Source organism: Pongo abelii, chromosome 13, assembly GCF_028885655.2.
Source record: "Pongo abelii isolate AG06213 chromosome 13, NHGRI_mPonAbe1-v2.0_pri, whole genome shotgun sequence".
NCBI classification, from domain to species: Eukaryota; Metazoa; Chordata; class Mammalia; order Primates; family Hominidae; genus Pongo; species Pongo abelii.
This window is the reverse complement of record NC_071998.2, coordinates 87,520,304-87,537,789: the sequence shown is the minus strand read 5'-3', so window position 1 is coordinate 87,537,789 and position 17,486 is coordinate 87,520,304. Positions and strand designations below refer to the sequence as shown.

Genomic DNA, 17,486 nt, shown 5'->3' with positions numbered 1-17,486 from the left:
CTGCTCAGGAGGCTGAGGCAGGAGAATTGCTGGAACTCGGGAGGTGGAGATTGCAATGAGCTGAGATCATGCCACTGCACTCGGGCCTGGGCAACAGAGCAAAACTCCGTCTCAAAAAAAACAAAAGGTGTGTTGTTTAATTTCTATATATTTGTTCCTGTTTTCCTTCTGTAAAGTTTCATTCCATGAGGTCAGAGAAGATACTTGGAATGCTTTCAGTCTTTTAAAATTTATTGAGACTTTTTTGTGGTCTAACATAAGGTCTGTGTTGGAGAATATCCTTGTGGATCTTCTGCCTAGTTGTCTTATTCATTATTGAAAGTAGGGTATTAACTGGGCACAGGGGCTCATGCCTGTAATCCTAACACTCCGGGAGGCCGAGATGGGCGGATCACTTGAGGCCAGGAGTTCAAGACCAGCCTGGCCAACAAGGTGAAACCGTCTCTACTAAAAATACAAAAAAAAAAAAAATTAGCCATGCGTGGTGGTGGGCACTTGTAATCCCAGCTACTCGGGAGGCTGAGGCAGGAGAATCACTTGAACCTGGGAGATGGAGGTTGCAGTGAGCTGAGACTGCACCACTGCACTCCAGCCTGGGCAACAAGAGTGAGACCCTGTCTCAAAAAAAAAAAAAAAAAAGAAAGAAGTAAAGGAAGTAGGGTATCGAAGACTCCTGCTGTTTTTGAACTATTTCTCCTTTTAATTCTGTCACCTTTTGCAGGGGGCTCTGTTCTTAGGTGTATATGTATTTCTGAAAGTTATAAGTTTTTCTGTCCTTTCACAGTTCTTTCTTTCTTTCTTCTTTTCTTTTGTTTGTTTGTTTCTTTTTTTTTTTGGAGATGGAGTCTAGCTCCGTCGCCAGGCTGGAGTGCAGTGGTGCGAACTCGGCTCACTGCAACCTCCGCCTTCTGGGTTCAGGCGATTTTCCTGCCTCAGCCTCCTGAGTAGCTGGGACTATAGGTGCGTGCCACCATGCCCAGCTAATTTTTGTATTTTTAGTAGAGTCGGGGTTTCACCATGTTGGCCAGGATGGTCTTGATCTCTTGACCTCGTGACCTGCCCACCTCAGCCTCCCAAAGTGCTGGAATTTAAGAGATAGGGTCTTGCTCTGTTGCCCAGGCTGGAGTGCAGTGGTGTGATCATAGCTCACTATAGCCTTGAACTCCTGGGCTCAAGTGATCCTCCTGCCTCAGCCTCCTGAGTAGCTGGGACTATAGGCACATACCACTGCACCTTGCTAATTTTAAATTTTTTTTTTTTTTTTTTTTTTGTGATGGCATCTCACACTGTCTCCCAGGCTGGAGTGCAGGGGCGCAATCTCGGCTCACTGCAACCTCCACCTCCCAGGTTCAAGCGATTCTCCTGCCTCAGCCTCCTGAGTAGCTGGGATTACAGGCGTGCGCCACCACACCTGGCTAATTTTTTTTTTTTTTTTTTTGTTTGAGACGGAGCTTCGTTCTTGTTGCCCAGGCTGGAGTGCAATGGTATGATCTCGGCTCACCGCAACCTCTGCCTCCCAGGTTCAAGCAATTCTCCTGCCTCAGCCTCCTGAGTAGCTGGGATTACAGGCATGCACCACCACGCTCAGCTAATTTTGTATTTTTAGGAGAGACAGGGTTTCTCCATGTTGAGGCTGGTCTCGAACTCTAGACCTCAGGTGATCTGCCCGCCTTGGCCTCCCAAAGTGTCGGGATTACAGGCTTGAGCCACTGTGCCCGGCCTAATTTTTGTAGTTTTAGTAGAGGCGGGGTTTCGCCATGTTGGTCAGGCTGGTCTCGAGCTCCTGACATTGTGATCTGCCCACCTCGGCCTCCCAATCAGCTGTTAATCTTATTGAGGACCCCTTTTACATGATGAACCACTTTCTTTTCCTTTTGAGTCCCGGTCTTGTTTTGTCCCCAGGCTGAAGTCCAGTGGTGCGATCATGGCTTATTGCAGCCTTGACCTCCCAGGCTCAGCTGATCCTCCTTCCTCAGCCTCCTGAGTAGCTGGGACCACAGGCGTGTACCACCACACTTGGATAATTTTTAAATTATTTGTAGAGATGGGGTCTCCTTATGTTTCCCAGGCTGGTCTCAAACTCCTGGATTCAAGTGATCCTCCTGCCTTGGCCTCCCAAAGTGTTGGGATTACAGGCTTGAGCCACGGTGCTTATCCAAGTCACTACTTTCTTGCTGCTTTCAAGATTCTTTTTGTCATTTGACAGTTTGATTACAAAATGTCTTGGTGTGGATCTCTTTATTTTTCTTGAAGTGTATTGAGCTTCTTGGATGTTTAGATTTGTGTCTTATCAAGTTTGGGAAGTTTTCCGTCATTATTTCTTCAAATATTCTTCCCTTTTCTCTCTTGCCTCTACAACTCCAGTTATATGTATGTTGGTATGCTTGATGGTGTTCCATAGGCATCTTAGACTCTGTTGATTTCCCTTCCTTCTTTTTTCTTTCTGTTCTTCAGACTGGATAAATTCAACTGATCTATCTTCAAGTTGGCTGATTGTTCTGTCAGTTCAAATCTGCCATTGAAATCCTCTAGTGAAGTTTTTTTTTTTTCAGTTATTGTACTTTTCAGCTCCAGAATATCTATTTGATTCTTTTTTATAATTTCTGTCTCTTTGTTGGTTTTCTGTTTGTTGAGACATTGTTCTCCTGGTTTCTTGTCCTTCTTTTTCCTTTTTTTTTTTTTTTTTAATACAGGGTCTTGCTCTATTGCCCAGGCTGGAGAGCAGTGGTGTAATCATGGCTCACTGCAGCCTTGACCTTGCAGGGTCAAGTAATTCTCCCACCTTAGCCTCCCAAGTAGCTTGGGAGAAGTGCCACCATGCCTGGCTAATTTATTTTTCTTCCTTTTAGAGAGGGGGTCTTGCTATGTTACCCAGGCTTCTTGTTATTCTTTGTCCATCATTTCCATTAGCTCACTGAACACATTTAAGACAGTTGATTTAAAATCTTTGTCTAGTAAGTCCAGTGTCTGTTCTTCTTCTCAGTCTCTTTGTGTTAATTTCTCCAGTGTATGTACCATACTGTTTTTTTATTTCTTCTCATGCTTTGTAACATTTTGTTGAAAACTGGATGTTTTGAATATTATAACGTGGTGACTCCGGAAATCAGACCCTTCCTTCTGAGTTTTTGTTGTTTGCTATGAGTTGTAGTTAGTTGTTTAGTGATTGTTTTAAACTCTTTCTAAATTCTGTGTTCTTTGTTGTGTTTGTTCTCTAAAGTCTCTTTCTTAGCCTGTGTTCAGCTGATGCTTTTTTTGTTTGTTTGTTTTTTGTTTTTTTGAGATGGAGTCTTGCTTTGTCACCCAGGCCAGGGTGCAGTGGCGCGATCTCAGCTCACTGCAACCTCCACCTCTCAGGTTCAAGCAATTCTCCTGCGTCAGCCTCCTGAGTAGCTGGGACTAGTGGTGTGTGCCACTATGCCTGGCTAATTTTTGTATTTTTAGTAGAGACGGGGTCTCGCCATGTTAGCCAGGCTGGTCTTGAACTTCTGACTCAGGTGATCCACTGGCCTCAGCCTCTCAAAGTGCTGGGATTACAGGCGTAAGCCACCATGCCCGGCACTTTGTTTTTTGTTTTTTAGAGATGGGGTCTCACTCTGTCACTCAGGCTACAGTGCAGGGGCATCATAACTCAGTGCAGCCTTGAACTCCTTCGCTCAAGTGATCCTCCCACCTGAGTCACTGGGATTATAGGCTGAGCCACCACTAGTGTTTTGCCAGACTTTTTTGAATACCTAGAGCCTCCCTCCACCATCCCCCAAAAAAGAGTAGAAAGAAAGGAGGACAACCACCTTCTCCCAGTCTTTGCAGAATGGCTGTGTTGGGGGACACTGTCATTGCTTAGCCCTGCTGTTTACAACTCTACTCTAGCCTCATTTCCTGCTTGTGCTGAGCCGAAAGTTCAGCTAAAGGGTCTTTTCAGATCTTTTCTGAGCATGCTTCCTGCCCTGGGCATATATGCATGACTTTCTAAATTCCTAACCTTAGTATAAGTGGACATTGTTGAATGCCCTAATTTCCAAAAGAAACTTTCTCCCAGCTTTTCCTCTCAGGCTGTTGGTGTGTCTGTTTGCCTCAACTGAAATCTTTTGCCCCAGGTGGCTGCAGATTATTTGTCTTACAAGTTTTTTGAGCAATACCCTCTGAAGAGACACCTCTCTGCCCTGTTCCAAGTTAGGGAAAGCAAAGACCAATGCCTTGTGTCAGTCCTTCAGGTAACCCGCAGGCTCAAAACAGGCAAATGCAATTTTTTCAGAATTTCTCCCTCTGGAAGCAGGGACTAAAGGAGTAGGTTCCCAGACTGAGAATGCAGGCTGCTGTCTTCAAGACTGCCACTGGGGAAGGGAAAGAGAGAGGGCAAGTCAAAATGCTGCAAAGCTTTTCTACTGTTTCAAGTTGCTTTTTTATTGATTCAGTTTGCTTAGTTGCTATAAATGTATTTTCTGGAGTTGTGACAAAGCTGATCTGACAGTTTTTGCTTGATTTTTCAGTCATCTGTGGAGGGATGGGCCATTGGAGTTACCTGCCTCACCATTTTTACTGATGTCCCTTAAGAAAGACTTTTGCTTTGTTTTTAGAGACAAAACAAAAATGTTTTGTGCTATGTTGCTTCGAACTCCTGGCCTCAAGCGATCCTCCTACCTCAGCCTCCTAAATAGCTGGGACTATAAGTGTGTGCCGCTGTGCCCAGCTCCCAAGAAAGATTTTTAAAAGTTATATTATGATATGTTGCTTTAATGAGTAGAGTTAAATAAATTATATTAATGTTTATAAAAATTATCAACAGGATGGAATCCGACGTGGTAGGCCCAGAGCAGATACTGTCCGCGATTTAATAAACGAAGGAGAGCACTCATCCAGCAGAATCCGTTGTAACATCTGTAATAGGGTGTTTCCACGGGAGAAATCTCTCCAGGCTCACAAAAGGACTCATACAGGTAAGTTGAGCAAATTTTATAGAGACTGCCAGAAGTAACACTTTTTTCTTTTTTTTGAGATAGTCTCGCGCTGTTGCCCAGGCTGGAGTGCAATGGCGCGATCTCGGCTTACTGCAAGCTCCGCCTCCTGGGTTCAAGCAATTCTCTTGCCTCAGCCTCCTGAGTAGCTGGGATTACAGGTGTGCACCACCACGCCCAGCTAATTTTTGTATTTTTAGTAGAGACGGGGTTTCACCATGTTGGTCAGGCTGGTCTCGAACTCCTGACCTTGTGATCCGCCTGCCTCAGCCTCCCAAAGTGCTGGGATTACAGGCGTGAGCCACCGCGCCTGGCCAGAAGTAACACTTAACTGAACGCTGATTTGATATTGAGTAAAAATTAACTTTTTAGTTGCTTTATATTTTCTTATTACCATTATTAGTTGTGAAGTTTTTAAAAAAGGCAGTATAGTCAGTTTCTTTTTGGTGGAGAGTGGTGGTTTTGTGAATACTGGTTACATGTGATTTCTAAAGTTATCATGGTAATTAACCTAGATGTCATAGTCATGTTATTGGCAAATTTAGTTTTACCCCCTACTTGCCCAAATTGTACTTGATATACTTTTATCTATGTAATTGTTAAAATTCATCTGTAGGCCAAAAACATTAATTGTCAAGTTTTTAATAGAATGTTTAGAGTCCTCACTGTGCTATCAGGACATTTGACCTAAGCATTAAATCTGTGGTGAACTATGGTAGGCAGCCATCTCAAGATTATGGTACATCTTTATTTGCATATGGAAATTATATTTGCATTTTAAATATCATTTAGAGAGCCAAAAAAAAAAAAAAAGTATAGAGGGCCCTTGTTCTCGCTATAAAGTTGGCCCCAAAGGAAGGAACTTTATAGTTCATCTAATAGTTTACAGGTGAGGAAACTGAAGTGCCAAAAATCCAACTACTACCGGCTTACAATCAGTCTCTCATACCTTTAAAGGTAGAGCTACACTGCCCCATACAGTAGCCACTGTGACTCCTGAGCACTTGAAATGTGGGTAGTCTAAATTGAGATGGGCAGTAATATAAAACATACTTAATATGAAAAAAAGAGTAAACAATAATTTTTACTGTTGATTATGTATTGAAATGACACTTTTAGATAAATTGGATTAAATAAAATACATCATTAAAATTAATTTCACGGCTGGGTGCCGTGGCTCACTCCTGTAATCCCAGCACTTTGAGAGGCTGAGGTGGGTGGATCACCTGAGGTCAGGAGTTCAAGACCAGCCTGGCCAACATGGAGAGACCCCATCTCTACTAAAAATACAAAATTAGCCAGGTGTGGTGGCACATGCCTGTAATCCCAGTTACTCGGGAAACTGAGGCAGGAGAATCACTTGAACCCGGGAGGTGGAGGTTGCGGTGAGCCGAGACGTGACATTGCACTCTAGCCTGGGCAACAAGAGCAAAACTCAATCTCAAAAAAAAAAAAAAAAAAAATTTATTTCACCTCTTTCTCTTTACTTTTTCTAATGTGCCTTCTAGAACTGGTTCATATTGTCTTTCATTGGGCAGTACTGGTTTAGAACTTAAGCTTGTAACCCTCAGTCCCCTATTTTTTTCCACCATGTTTACGGTGCTCACCTGTTTCTCACTTTTTTTAACTTGTGGTTTTTGAAAATATATATTTAAATGATATGATAGAATAGAGGGTTTTTTAAGTTAAATCCCTGGAAAGGGGTAATGTTTGAATTTTAAATCATTATAAACTAAGGTGTCTAGAAGTTTTGACTTTAGATACCATTAGTAAAATGATTACTTAATGAAACATTCTAATTTTGAGAATTTTTATATATTTTTTTCAATCTAAATATTCTAAAATATCCCCTGGATAACTGGTTTGCAGGCCATAGAGTTGCCAGTATGGGTAAGATTCAAGACTGTGGCAGAATGAAGAAAGGGCTGAGTGCCGTCCTGATCACCACTACCTCACTGTGTCACCTGATACCCCAGGCATGAGCCTAGATGTCTGTACATCAAGGAACTGAAAGGAGGATCCCTAAGGGATAGTTGAGCCCTATTAGCATATTTTGTAAAAAGCTTTTCCCTTACTATTTTAAACAATCCATCTATATATGTGTTTTATTTTAACTTGTATTCAACTATCACAACCATTTATTATGTCTCTAAATAATGAGAAATTTAGGGAGGACTTGTTATTGTTCTTTGAGTTACACTGGAAAATGCAAACTAATGTACAATTGTTGATTAAATAATGTTTTTTTCAATAAATAATGTTTAATTATCATTGAACAAATTTTTCAGCACTTGAGCCTGGCACTGTGTTGTCTATAGGAATTTAAGTGAAGTATAAGGTACTAGGAATCTTTGCAGGAGACTACCATGACACATAAACAACACAGGACCTCAGGTTAATGAAGGTATACAAAGTTCAATTATTTGGAGGTAGATAGGAAGAATTCAGTTATTTGGGGAGATAGGAAGAATCTCACTGAGAGCCCACAGGATTGGGAAGATTTGAATGGGCAGAGAAAATAGGATTTTCAAGGATTGGAACAAGATGAGGAACTGCCTCCTGGCTGGAATGATTCTCCAGGAGGGAAGTAATAAACTCTGCCCCTTAACCCCAATAGCTAATGAGGTTGGTGAGATTGCCTAGAGTGCCGATCTTAGAGGACCATTTAAGTCAGCAGATAATTTTTAGTTGTCCAAGGGGTGTAATAGGATTTGGGGGTGGTTCAGGGGCTAGTTGGTATGACAAAAGCAGACTTCTATGCCAGCTACTCTGGGAGTGCTGTGCAGGGGAAGAAACGAGAGGCCGGCCAGGAGGCTGTCGGAGGGTTCATCCTAGTGGGAGGGCTGCCCGTCTGACCAGGGGAAGCTGAGTGGGAAGGCAGGAGTGGGTGGAAGACATAGTGAAGAATCAGCAAGATCTAGTGATTTGGAGTATGAGGGAGAAAAAGTACGGGATAAGCTCAAGATGATAACCTCAAGGCCTAAAGAATAGATTGTGTTCCCCAGCAGATAGTCATTGATGCCATTTCCACCTGCAGCTCAGTGGGGGCCATGACATGTTTTATTGTTATTGGGAGTCATGACCTATATAAAGGCTGATTCTCTCCCCATCCCCCTCCTCTTCTGGCCTTATTATCTCAGATATAATATCTAACATCTGTCTACTTAGGTGAGAGGCCCTATCTGTGTGACTATCCAGACTGTGGAAAAGCCTTTGTTCAAAGTGGACAGCTCAAAACACATCAGCGTCTTCACACCGGAGAGAAACCTTTTGTTTGTTCAGAAAATGGTATGGTGTTAGAAGTTAAGTTTATGAAATAACTAGTTGTGACTTAACAGTTAAAATATCTTTTCCTTGAATTTTTTTGAGGGGAAAGATTTTTTAATATAAATTTTATAAAACTTTATAAAGTTTTTCTTTGATAATTGTGATATATGCTGAATTTCTCAGAAATGATTGATTTTAAAAATTTGTTGGTTTTGATTTTTGTGGGTACATAGTAGGTATACATATTTACAGGGTACATGAGATACTTGATACAGACATGCAATGCATAATAATCACATGGTAAATGGGCTATCCATCCCCTCAAGCATGGGTCCTTTGTGTTACAAATAATCCCGTTATACTCTTAAGTTATTTTAGAATGTACAGTTAAATTATTATTGACTATAGTCACCTTGTGCTATAAAATACTAGGTCTTATTCATTCTTTCTATTTTTGGTACCTATTAACCATCCTTACCTGCCTCTCATCCCCCAGCTCCCCTTCCTAGCCTCTGGGCACCATTGTTCTACTCTCTATCTCCATGAGTTCAATTGTTTTGATATTTAGATCCCACAAATAAGTGAGAACAAGTGATGTTTGTCTTTCTGTGCCTGGCTTAAGAAATGATTGATTTTTAAATAAAGTAATCCTTTTTGATGAAACCTTAAAGGACAATTAAAGATACTATATCCAGTTGTAGACAGTAGAAAAATCTGTAAAAGTAATTACAGCCTTTGGAGCAACATTTTAAACTTTTTAATTATTAAAGTGAAGTAAGCATATTATCCTATGTGATTTTCTTAATCTTTTATCAGTTTCTAAAGATGCACATTTTTATGCAGTTACAGTATATTTGAAGTTCAGTGCAGTCTGTCCTGTTGCTCTGTAATTTTCTTGATTATTACAAATGTTGCAAAGGTCTGCAAACTTTTCATCTATCAAGTTTGCTTAAGCCTATACACAATGGTTTCCTCTATGTTGAATAATGAATATTTGTTTATTTATTTTTTGAGACGGAGTTTTGCTCTTGTTGCCCAGGCTGGAGTGCAATGGCACCATCTCAGTTCACCGCAACCTCCGCCTCCTGGGTTCAAGCGATTCTCCTGCCTCAGCCTCCCGAGTAGCTGGGATTACAGGCATACGCCACCATACCCAGTTAATTTTGTATTTTTAGTAGAGACGGGGTTTCTCCATGTTGGTCAGGCTGGTCTTGAACTCTCGACCTCAGGTGATCTGTCCACCTTGGCCTCCCAAAGTGTTGGGATTACAGGCGTGAGCCACTGCGCCCAGCATTTATTTATTTATTTTTTATTGTTTTGAGATGGAGTCTCACTTTTCGCCCAGGCTGGAGTACAGTGGCACGATCTTGGCTCACTGCAACCTTCGCCTCCTGAGTTCAAGCAGTTCTCCTGCCTCAGCCTCCAGAGTAGCTGGAATTACAGGCTTGTGCCACCATGTCCGGCTAATTTTTGTATTTTTAGTAGAGATGGGGGACCATGTCGGCCAGGCTGGTTTTGAACTGCTGACCTCAGGTGATCCACCCGCCTCGGCCTCCCAAAGTGTTGGGATTACAGGCATGAGCCACTGCGCCTGGTCTGAATATTTAATTTGTTTTTTAAATGTTCTTGTTACCAACAAAGCTGAGGGGAATGTTTTCATACTTGTAGCTTTGTTCATCTTTTGGGATGCTTCCTTACGTTGGAATCCACAAATGGAATTCTCGGGTCTGAGGTTTTGAACTCCACCCCACCCCTGCGATGGAGTCTGGCTGTGTCACCAGGCTGGAGTACAATGGCGTGATCTCGGCTCACTGCAACCTCTGCCTCCTGGGTTCAAGCTATTCTCCTGTCTCAGCCTCCTGCGTTGCTGGGATTACAGGCAGAGACCATTACGCCTGGCTAATTTTCGTATTTTTAGTAGAGATGGCATTTTGCCATGTTGGCCAGGTTGGTCTCTAACTCCTGATCTCAAGTGATTTGCCCGCCTCGGCCTCCCAAAGTGCTGGGATTACAGGCGTGAGCCACTACGCCCTGCCATTTTGAACATTTTGAACTCATGCTAATAAATCACTTTCCAATGGTGTTGGACACACATGGCCACGACCAAAATGTGACTGTCTTCCTGTCCCCGCTCTAGCACTGATGAGACTGTGCTGGTTTGTTTTCTCCTCCAAATTATAGATCCTAAATTTCACCATATTAATTTACTTTTCTGGATACCAGTGAAACTGAATGTTTTCCATATGTCTGTGTGCTGGATGTCCAGATCCTAACAGGTGTTAACCTTGTGTTTTGAAGGCTGCCTGAGCAGATTCACCCATGCAAACCGCCACTGTCCGAAGCACCCCTACGCCAGGCTGAAGAGAGAGGAGCCCACGGACACACTCAGCAAACATCAGGCTGCCGACAACAAGGCCGCGGCCGAGTGGCTGGCGAGGTCAGGAATGCTGCCTTTAGTCCACCGTGAAGATGCACAGCGCGGGCTTGGGCTATGTTAGGGACTTGGACACTCCTCTCATTTTAAATAAGCTGCATTTATACACATTTTATAACATAATTAGAAATGACCCCTGATTTTCTATAAAATTGTTATGAGTGGTATTAGGATCTTAGCATCTGTGTGTGATAGAAAATTACAATATAATTAGAGTGCCCAGACCACAGTTTATTTTAAAAGGAATAGTTTTCCCATTTTGAAAAAATGTTTTATATGTATTGTATTTCATTCGTCATGAATGCAACCTTCTTCATTTTCTTTATGTTAGCCTTAGCTATGTGCCAATTAAAACAGGGATAGACAGCCGAGGTGGGTGGATCGCCTGAGGTCAGGAGTTTGAGAACAGTCTGATCAACTTAGTGAAAACTCATCTTCACTAAAAATACAAAAATTACCTGGGCAGTAGTGGCACGCGCCTATAATCCCAGTTACTTGGAAGACTGAGGCAGAAGAATCGCTTGAGCCTGGGAGACGGAGGTTGCAGTGAGCCGAGATGGCCCCACTGCACTCTTGTACTCCAGCCTGGGTGACAGAGTGAGACCCTGTCTCAAAACAAAACAAAACAAAACAACAAAAGAAACACCAGGGATAGATGTTAGTGGTTCTTCTTAGGTGAGGTTCCAAAAACACCAATTTAATTTTTTCCAATGGCAACAAGGCAGCCAGTATAAAAGAATTTCTCTAAGGATATTTCGGTTGAAGGACCTGTCTGCTGTACACGAGCCAGCAGCAGCTGCTCAGGCCTCACCCAGGCCTCACTGGCTGCTTAGGGTAAAGTCCAGGATTCCTAGCTGTGCTGCCATAGCCCTGCCTTCCTCTGATAAGGCAACTGTCCCCTGCCATGCTGGGCTGTGGGTTTCTCAACACAGGTGCCTTTGTATGAGGGCCTGTGTGCACCCTGCTTCCTCTGCCTGGAGCACTCACTCCCCACTTGGCTTAGCCTCTTGCTCACCTTCATCTCTTACTCAGGAAGGCCTCCCTGACCTGCTCAGCAACAAACGGGCTGGGACCCCCTTAACAGATGCTTTCATTTTCCTTTTCAAAACATCCATCACACATTTATTTGTTTGTTTTATACCTTCCCTGCCAGACTGAAAGCTTCCCCGGGCAGGGATATTTGTCTTGTTTATTATGGTAAGCCTAGGGCCTAGCATAGCTTCTGGGCCTTGATAAATATTTGAAGGAATAAACTCTGTTTTGTTTGGATAAAAATACATAAGAATAGATAATGGAATCTGGAAATACTATTTGATTATTCACATCCAGGGAAATTTGTTAGCACTGTCATAGAAATTGTTTAGATGGGCTATTCTAGGGGTACCTTAAACTAAATATCTCCATCACTTCCTCCCCTCCTGTTTCTCCTGGTTGGCTCCTACTGCCCCATTATTTCTAATTGTGTCCCAGCCAGAAGCTTACTGGTCATCCTTGTCTTTTTTTTTTTTTTTTTTCGAGACAGGGTCTTACTCCGTTGTCAAGACTGGACTGTAGTAGCAGGATTATTAGCTCATTGAGCCTTGACCTCCTGGGCTCAAGTGATCCTCCCACTTCAGCCCCCTGAGTAGCTGGGACCACAGGTGTGTGCCACCACGCCCAGCTAATTTTTAAGTTTTTTGTAGAGACTGGGTCTTGTCACGTTGCCCACGCTGGTCTCAAACTCCTGGCCTCAAGTGATCCTCGCACCTTGGCCTCCCAAAGTGTTGGGATTACAGGCATGAGCCACCGCACCTCGCCTCCTTGTCTTCTCCTGTCTACTCAGTGACCGAGTTATGACATCTACCTCCTTACTAACTCACATTCAGCCACTTGAATGCTCTCAGTCCATTTTCCATGCTGCTGCCAGAGGGATCTTTCTAAAATGTCAGTATGATCCTTAGTCTAAAGCCTAAACCCTTTATTATGGAATTCGAAGTCCTTCATTACCTGGTTCCTGCTGACTTGCTGAACTTATCTTTTGCCATTCTCCTTTTCTAGTCATCCTTCAAGTCATACTGAACAATTTGCACTTCTTTTTTTAGACCTCTGTGGGCATTGCCAAAACTTTTCCACTTTAAGTAGTCTGGATTTCCTGAAATTTGGTAGTTGTATTTTTTTTTTTTTTTGTATGTAATTTTAAAAACAGCTTTGTTGGGGCTGGGTGCGGTGGCTCACGCCTGTAATCCCAGCACTTTGGCCGAGGTGAATGGATCACCTGAGGTCAGGAGTTCAAGATCAACCTGGCTAAATGGCAGGACCCCATCTCTACTAAAAATACAGGCCCGGCGCGGTGGCTCACGCCTGTAATCCCAGCACTTTGGGAGGCCTAGGCAGGCAGATCACCTGAGGTCGGGAGATCGAGACCAGCCTGGCCAACATGGTAAAACCCCGTCATTGCACTCTAGCCTGGGCAAGAAGAGTGAAACTCTGTCTCCAAAAAAAAAAAAAAAAAAATTAGCCAGGCATAGTGGTGGGCGCCTATAATTCCAGCTACTCAGAAGGCTGAGGCACGAGAATAGTTTGAACCCAGGAGGTGGAGGTTGCAGTGAGCCAAGATTGTGCCACTGCCCTCCAGCCTGGGTGACAAAGTGAGACTCTGTCTCAAAAAATAAAATAAAAATAAATAAAAACAGCTTTGTTGGTATATAAGTAATATATAAGAAATTATGATACATTTAAAGTGTACAGTTTGATACATTTTAAAGTATACAATTTGATACATTTTTGACATGTATATACTGTGACACCATCTCCACAATCAAGATGGTGAACATATCCATCATTTCCAAGTTTCCTTGTGCCCTCGTTGTGAACCGAACCACACATTCCTCCCTGTCCCCCTTCCCCCCATACAACACTGATCTGCTGTCACTATAAAATAGTAGTTTTATACAAATGTAGTTTGTTTATTCACTCGATGGGCATTTGGGTTATTTTTGGCTATTACATATAAAGCTACTACGAACATTAATATACAAGGCTTTGTATGGACAGTTTTGTATGATCTGTTACTGTCATTTAAAATGCATTTTTCTTTTTTTTTTTTTTTCTTGAGACGGAGTCTCGCTCTGTCACCCTGGATGGAGTGCAGCGGCCCAACTTCAGCTTGCTGCAACCTCCGCCTCCCAGGTTCAAGTCATTCTCCTGCCTCAGCCTCTGGAGTAGCTGGGATTACAGGTGCCCACCACCACGCCCGGCTAATTTTTTTGTATTTTTAGTAGAGAGGGGTTTTCACCATGTTAGCCAGGCTGGTTTTGAACTCTTGACCTCAAGTGATCTGCCTGCCTCGGCCTCCCAAAGTGCTAGGATTACAGGCGTGAGCCACTGCACCCAGCCTAAATACGCATTTCTTTAGTTACCAAAGAGTTGAGCATTTGCATTTTCTCTTGTAAGTTATCAGCTGGCCATGTAATAGAATAAGGGTAGTGTTTTTAAGTTTTTGAACAAACTCTGTGTCACAGATGTTAATCACTTTGTCATAGTTTGTGGGTTTAATATTTACAGCATTAACGCTGTCAGAAGTTACCATCCTTCTGTAGATAGGATAAATAAGTTTCTAAGGACTGTTTTTTCTACTATTTCTGTATTTTACTCAACTCCACTTCACACAGGCTTTTTAAGGCGGTGATAGTTCAATGGCAAAAACGTGATTTGAGAGTGAGTAGAAGATCTAGAACTGCCAGGTTTATTATGGAAACCTGAGCACGTCTCTTACCCTCGTTGAACTTCAGTTTCTTTCTTCTATAAATAGGAAATGTATGTTAAATCACTTTATAACTTTATAAACTGAACCACATAAAAGTAATATTATGGTACGGAACTTTTTAAAAGAAAAGTAAACATTTGGAAATTTCATGTCTGCCATGTAACTAATGTGGCTGCATTTCACATAGGTATTGGGAAATGAGAGAGCAGCGCACCCCCACTTTGAAAGGCAAGCTGGTTCAGAAGGCTGATCAGGAGCAGCAGGACCCTCTGGAATACCTTCAGTCTGATGAAGAGGACGACGAGAAGAGAGGGGCCCAGCGCCGGCTGCAGGAGCAGCGGGAGCGCCTGCACGGAGCCCTCGCGCTCATAGAGCTTGCCAACCTGACTGGGGCGCCACTCCGACAGTAGTTTGGACACTGACTCTTCCACTGTACAAAAGTACTGCCCAGCGTACTTAAAAAGTAGATCCTTGGGCATAAGCTAAGCACCTTATTTGCTTATCATAGGCTGCTATTCTGTAGAAATTTATGAAGAATGTTATTGCCCCAGAATATGGGGTGAGAGAGAACTGCACTTTTTTTATATGGAAATGAATTCGTTGTAAAGTTTAAAGTATTTTGTAAATATGGACTGCACAGTACAGGGTAGAAAACTACATATTGTGGGAAGCTAGATTTTGCAAGTTTAATGCATTCATTGGAAGCAGTTCTCACAGGAAGCACTTTCTGAATAAGACACTTGTTTGAAAAACAGAATGGTACAAATAGCCAAAGAAAGTTAAAACAGATTATTTATAAGATCATTTTTAACAATATATATTAGTATGTTTAACAATACTGTAAACACTGAAGCAAGCAAGAAAGTATAAAATATGTAAGATAAATAATTTTAATTGCAAAATACTGTGCCCACTAAGGCTAGAGAAATGGGAGGCTGACTATTTTGGAAGATGTTCTAAGTAACGGACTTAGAAGAAAATAGATATTTGAGGCTCTTGGTAAGATGCACAATAGTTCAGAATTTTTGAAATTGGAGCAAAATCAGTCTTATTCTATCTTTCTGGGGCTTTACAACTCAGTAAAATGTTTAAGTTTGAAAAGCACTTGTCATCCCTAGCATGTTAACTTGGGAACTTTTGCACATTTCATATTTCTCATTTGCTGAAATTGAGTGATTAATCTTGCAAAGTCTAGGTAACATAGTAATTGGTAATTTTAAAAATACATATTAAGGGCCCTGTAATGAGATTTGGCACTTGGATTTTTACTAAAGGGACACCTACAGGGTTATTTTGTAGTGAAATGTTTTAGATCTTTTGTTAGCAAACACTACATTTTAATTGTACTGCTTGTTTAGAATTATTAGCAAATGGAAGCCTCCATATTTATATTTTCAGTGCATAAAGCCACCTTCTTGCTTTACTTCAGAGTAACATGCCAAGCTATTTTGTGTTCACTAAATTTAGCTATCAGTTAAACACTGCAGAAAATATTAGCTACTCAAATAAGTAGGCTTCTGAAATAGTTTTAACTGCAAGTGTGTTAACTTGTGTGGTGGTTTGAAGCCATTTTTCCAAATAAAGTTATTAAACACCACTTTATGTACTGAAGCATGAACAGAAAAATCAAGAGCTGAGCAGACCACCTCCTTTATGTAGGCAAAACTTCCATCATTTTGGCTTTTGTTCTAAACAGAACTAAATGACATGCATAGCATGGTAATTCACAGATTGCTTAATTGGAGTAAAACTCAAGAGTAATAGAGGGAAATATGGGCTCTTCAGTGCCTTTTTAGCTTTTTTGAGTTGAAGAGGTTCCTACAGATGTAGTTTAAACATTACAAAGTAGGCTTCTTTATCCAAAAATCCCAATGTGTCATAGTACACAGATAGTTTAAAATATGTAGCCACGGGGAAGGGGAGGCATGTAAATGTCTTGAAGAGGAGAAAAAGTATGAAAGAAGATAACGATAGTTACGAATAATGTGCATGATGAGGACATACTTTAAAAATGTAATTCCTCTGTACAGTAAATTACAAATCTTTAGGGATTTTTTTGTAATAAGAGAATTTATATTTGTAATGGTCTAAGAATTTTGTTTGTAATGTGGTATATAGAAATTTAATTTGGAGCACTTATAAGCTGGTAAGAGAGACTATAGCATCTGAATTATCTTGGTTTATGTTTCAGCATTTCCTCTAGAATTTTTGCTCTCAAATATGTGATTTAATGAACTAAAAACAACACTCATCAGTCTTGGGAAATTTGAACTTTGATCAACTTAACTAAAGAAGGAAGGGTAGTAAGAATTTTTCAAATACAAATATTTGCCAATTCACAGATGATAACATTTAAGGCCTTCAAAAGTAAGGGTTTTTCCTTGTTTCTCCAGTCAGCTTTTGTCAACTCTAATAGTTTTTTCATAAACATTTTTTATTTGTATAATTGCAACAGTTTAAGAAATTATCACAACTATTTAGAAACATTTAAAATGTTCTTTTTGATATAAGCTATATACTTGGAAAAATACATTGGCATCTAAAATTCGAGGTGTGTTAAGACTGCTTTTTGTTTTAAAAAATGTGGTTTACATTCAAATTTTTGAAGTGTTTTATGCTTCATATGGCTAAGTTGTAGTTTGGCAGAGTTAACAGCATAAGAATAAACATGCTGTAATTTTAAAAGATGCTTTGAATAAAAATTTATTTTAATTTAAAATTTAAAGTACACGGTCATTCTTAAAGCCTTTATCATTTGTTTTCCTATCAAAAATATAATAACCATGATATAAAAAATTTTAAAAGATAGAAACATCACCTACAGCCTTATGTTCAGCCATCATTATTTCAGTACATGTTTGCGTAGTTGTAAGTACAGTGTGGATTGCTTTTTCTTACCTTAATTATGGCCTTTAAGGTTATAGATATTTAACTTCCTTATCTGGTTCATTATTACAGTGTTAAAAATATACTGCTGTGGATAAGTATTGAACTATTGCCACCCCATTTCCAGGCCTTAAATTAGCGTAATAAGGAAAAGGGATTTCATTTCACTTACATTTAGGATGGGTTGTCTCTGGGGTCACCT

General features: G+C 41.1%; 1 protein-coding gene across 1 annotated transcript in view; it reads left to right on the top strand.

The window, feature by feature from the left end:
- ZNF367 (zinc finger protein 367) overlaps positions 1-17,117 on the top strand; it is a 32,272-nt gene extending 15,155 nt beyond the window's left edge. Inside the window, exons 2-5 of the mRNA XM_002819997.4 lie at positions 4,784-4,934; positions 8,121-8,240; positions 10,518-10,656; positions 14,586-17,117. Of these exons, the coding sequence (XP_002820043.1) occupies positions 4,784-4,934; positions 8,121-8,240; positions 10,518-10,656; positions 14,586-14,808 (633 nt within the window). The 3' untranslated portion in view covers positions 14,809-17,117. The remainder of the gene's footprint in view (positions 1-4,783; positions 4,935-8,120; positions 8,241-10,517; positions 10,657-14,585) is intronic.
- Positions 17,118-17,486: the final 369 nt, after the last annotated feature.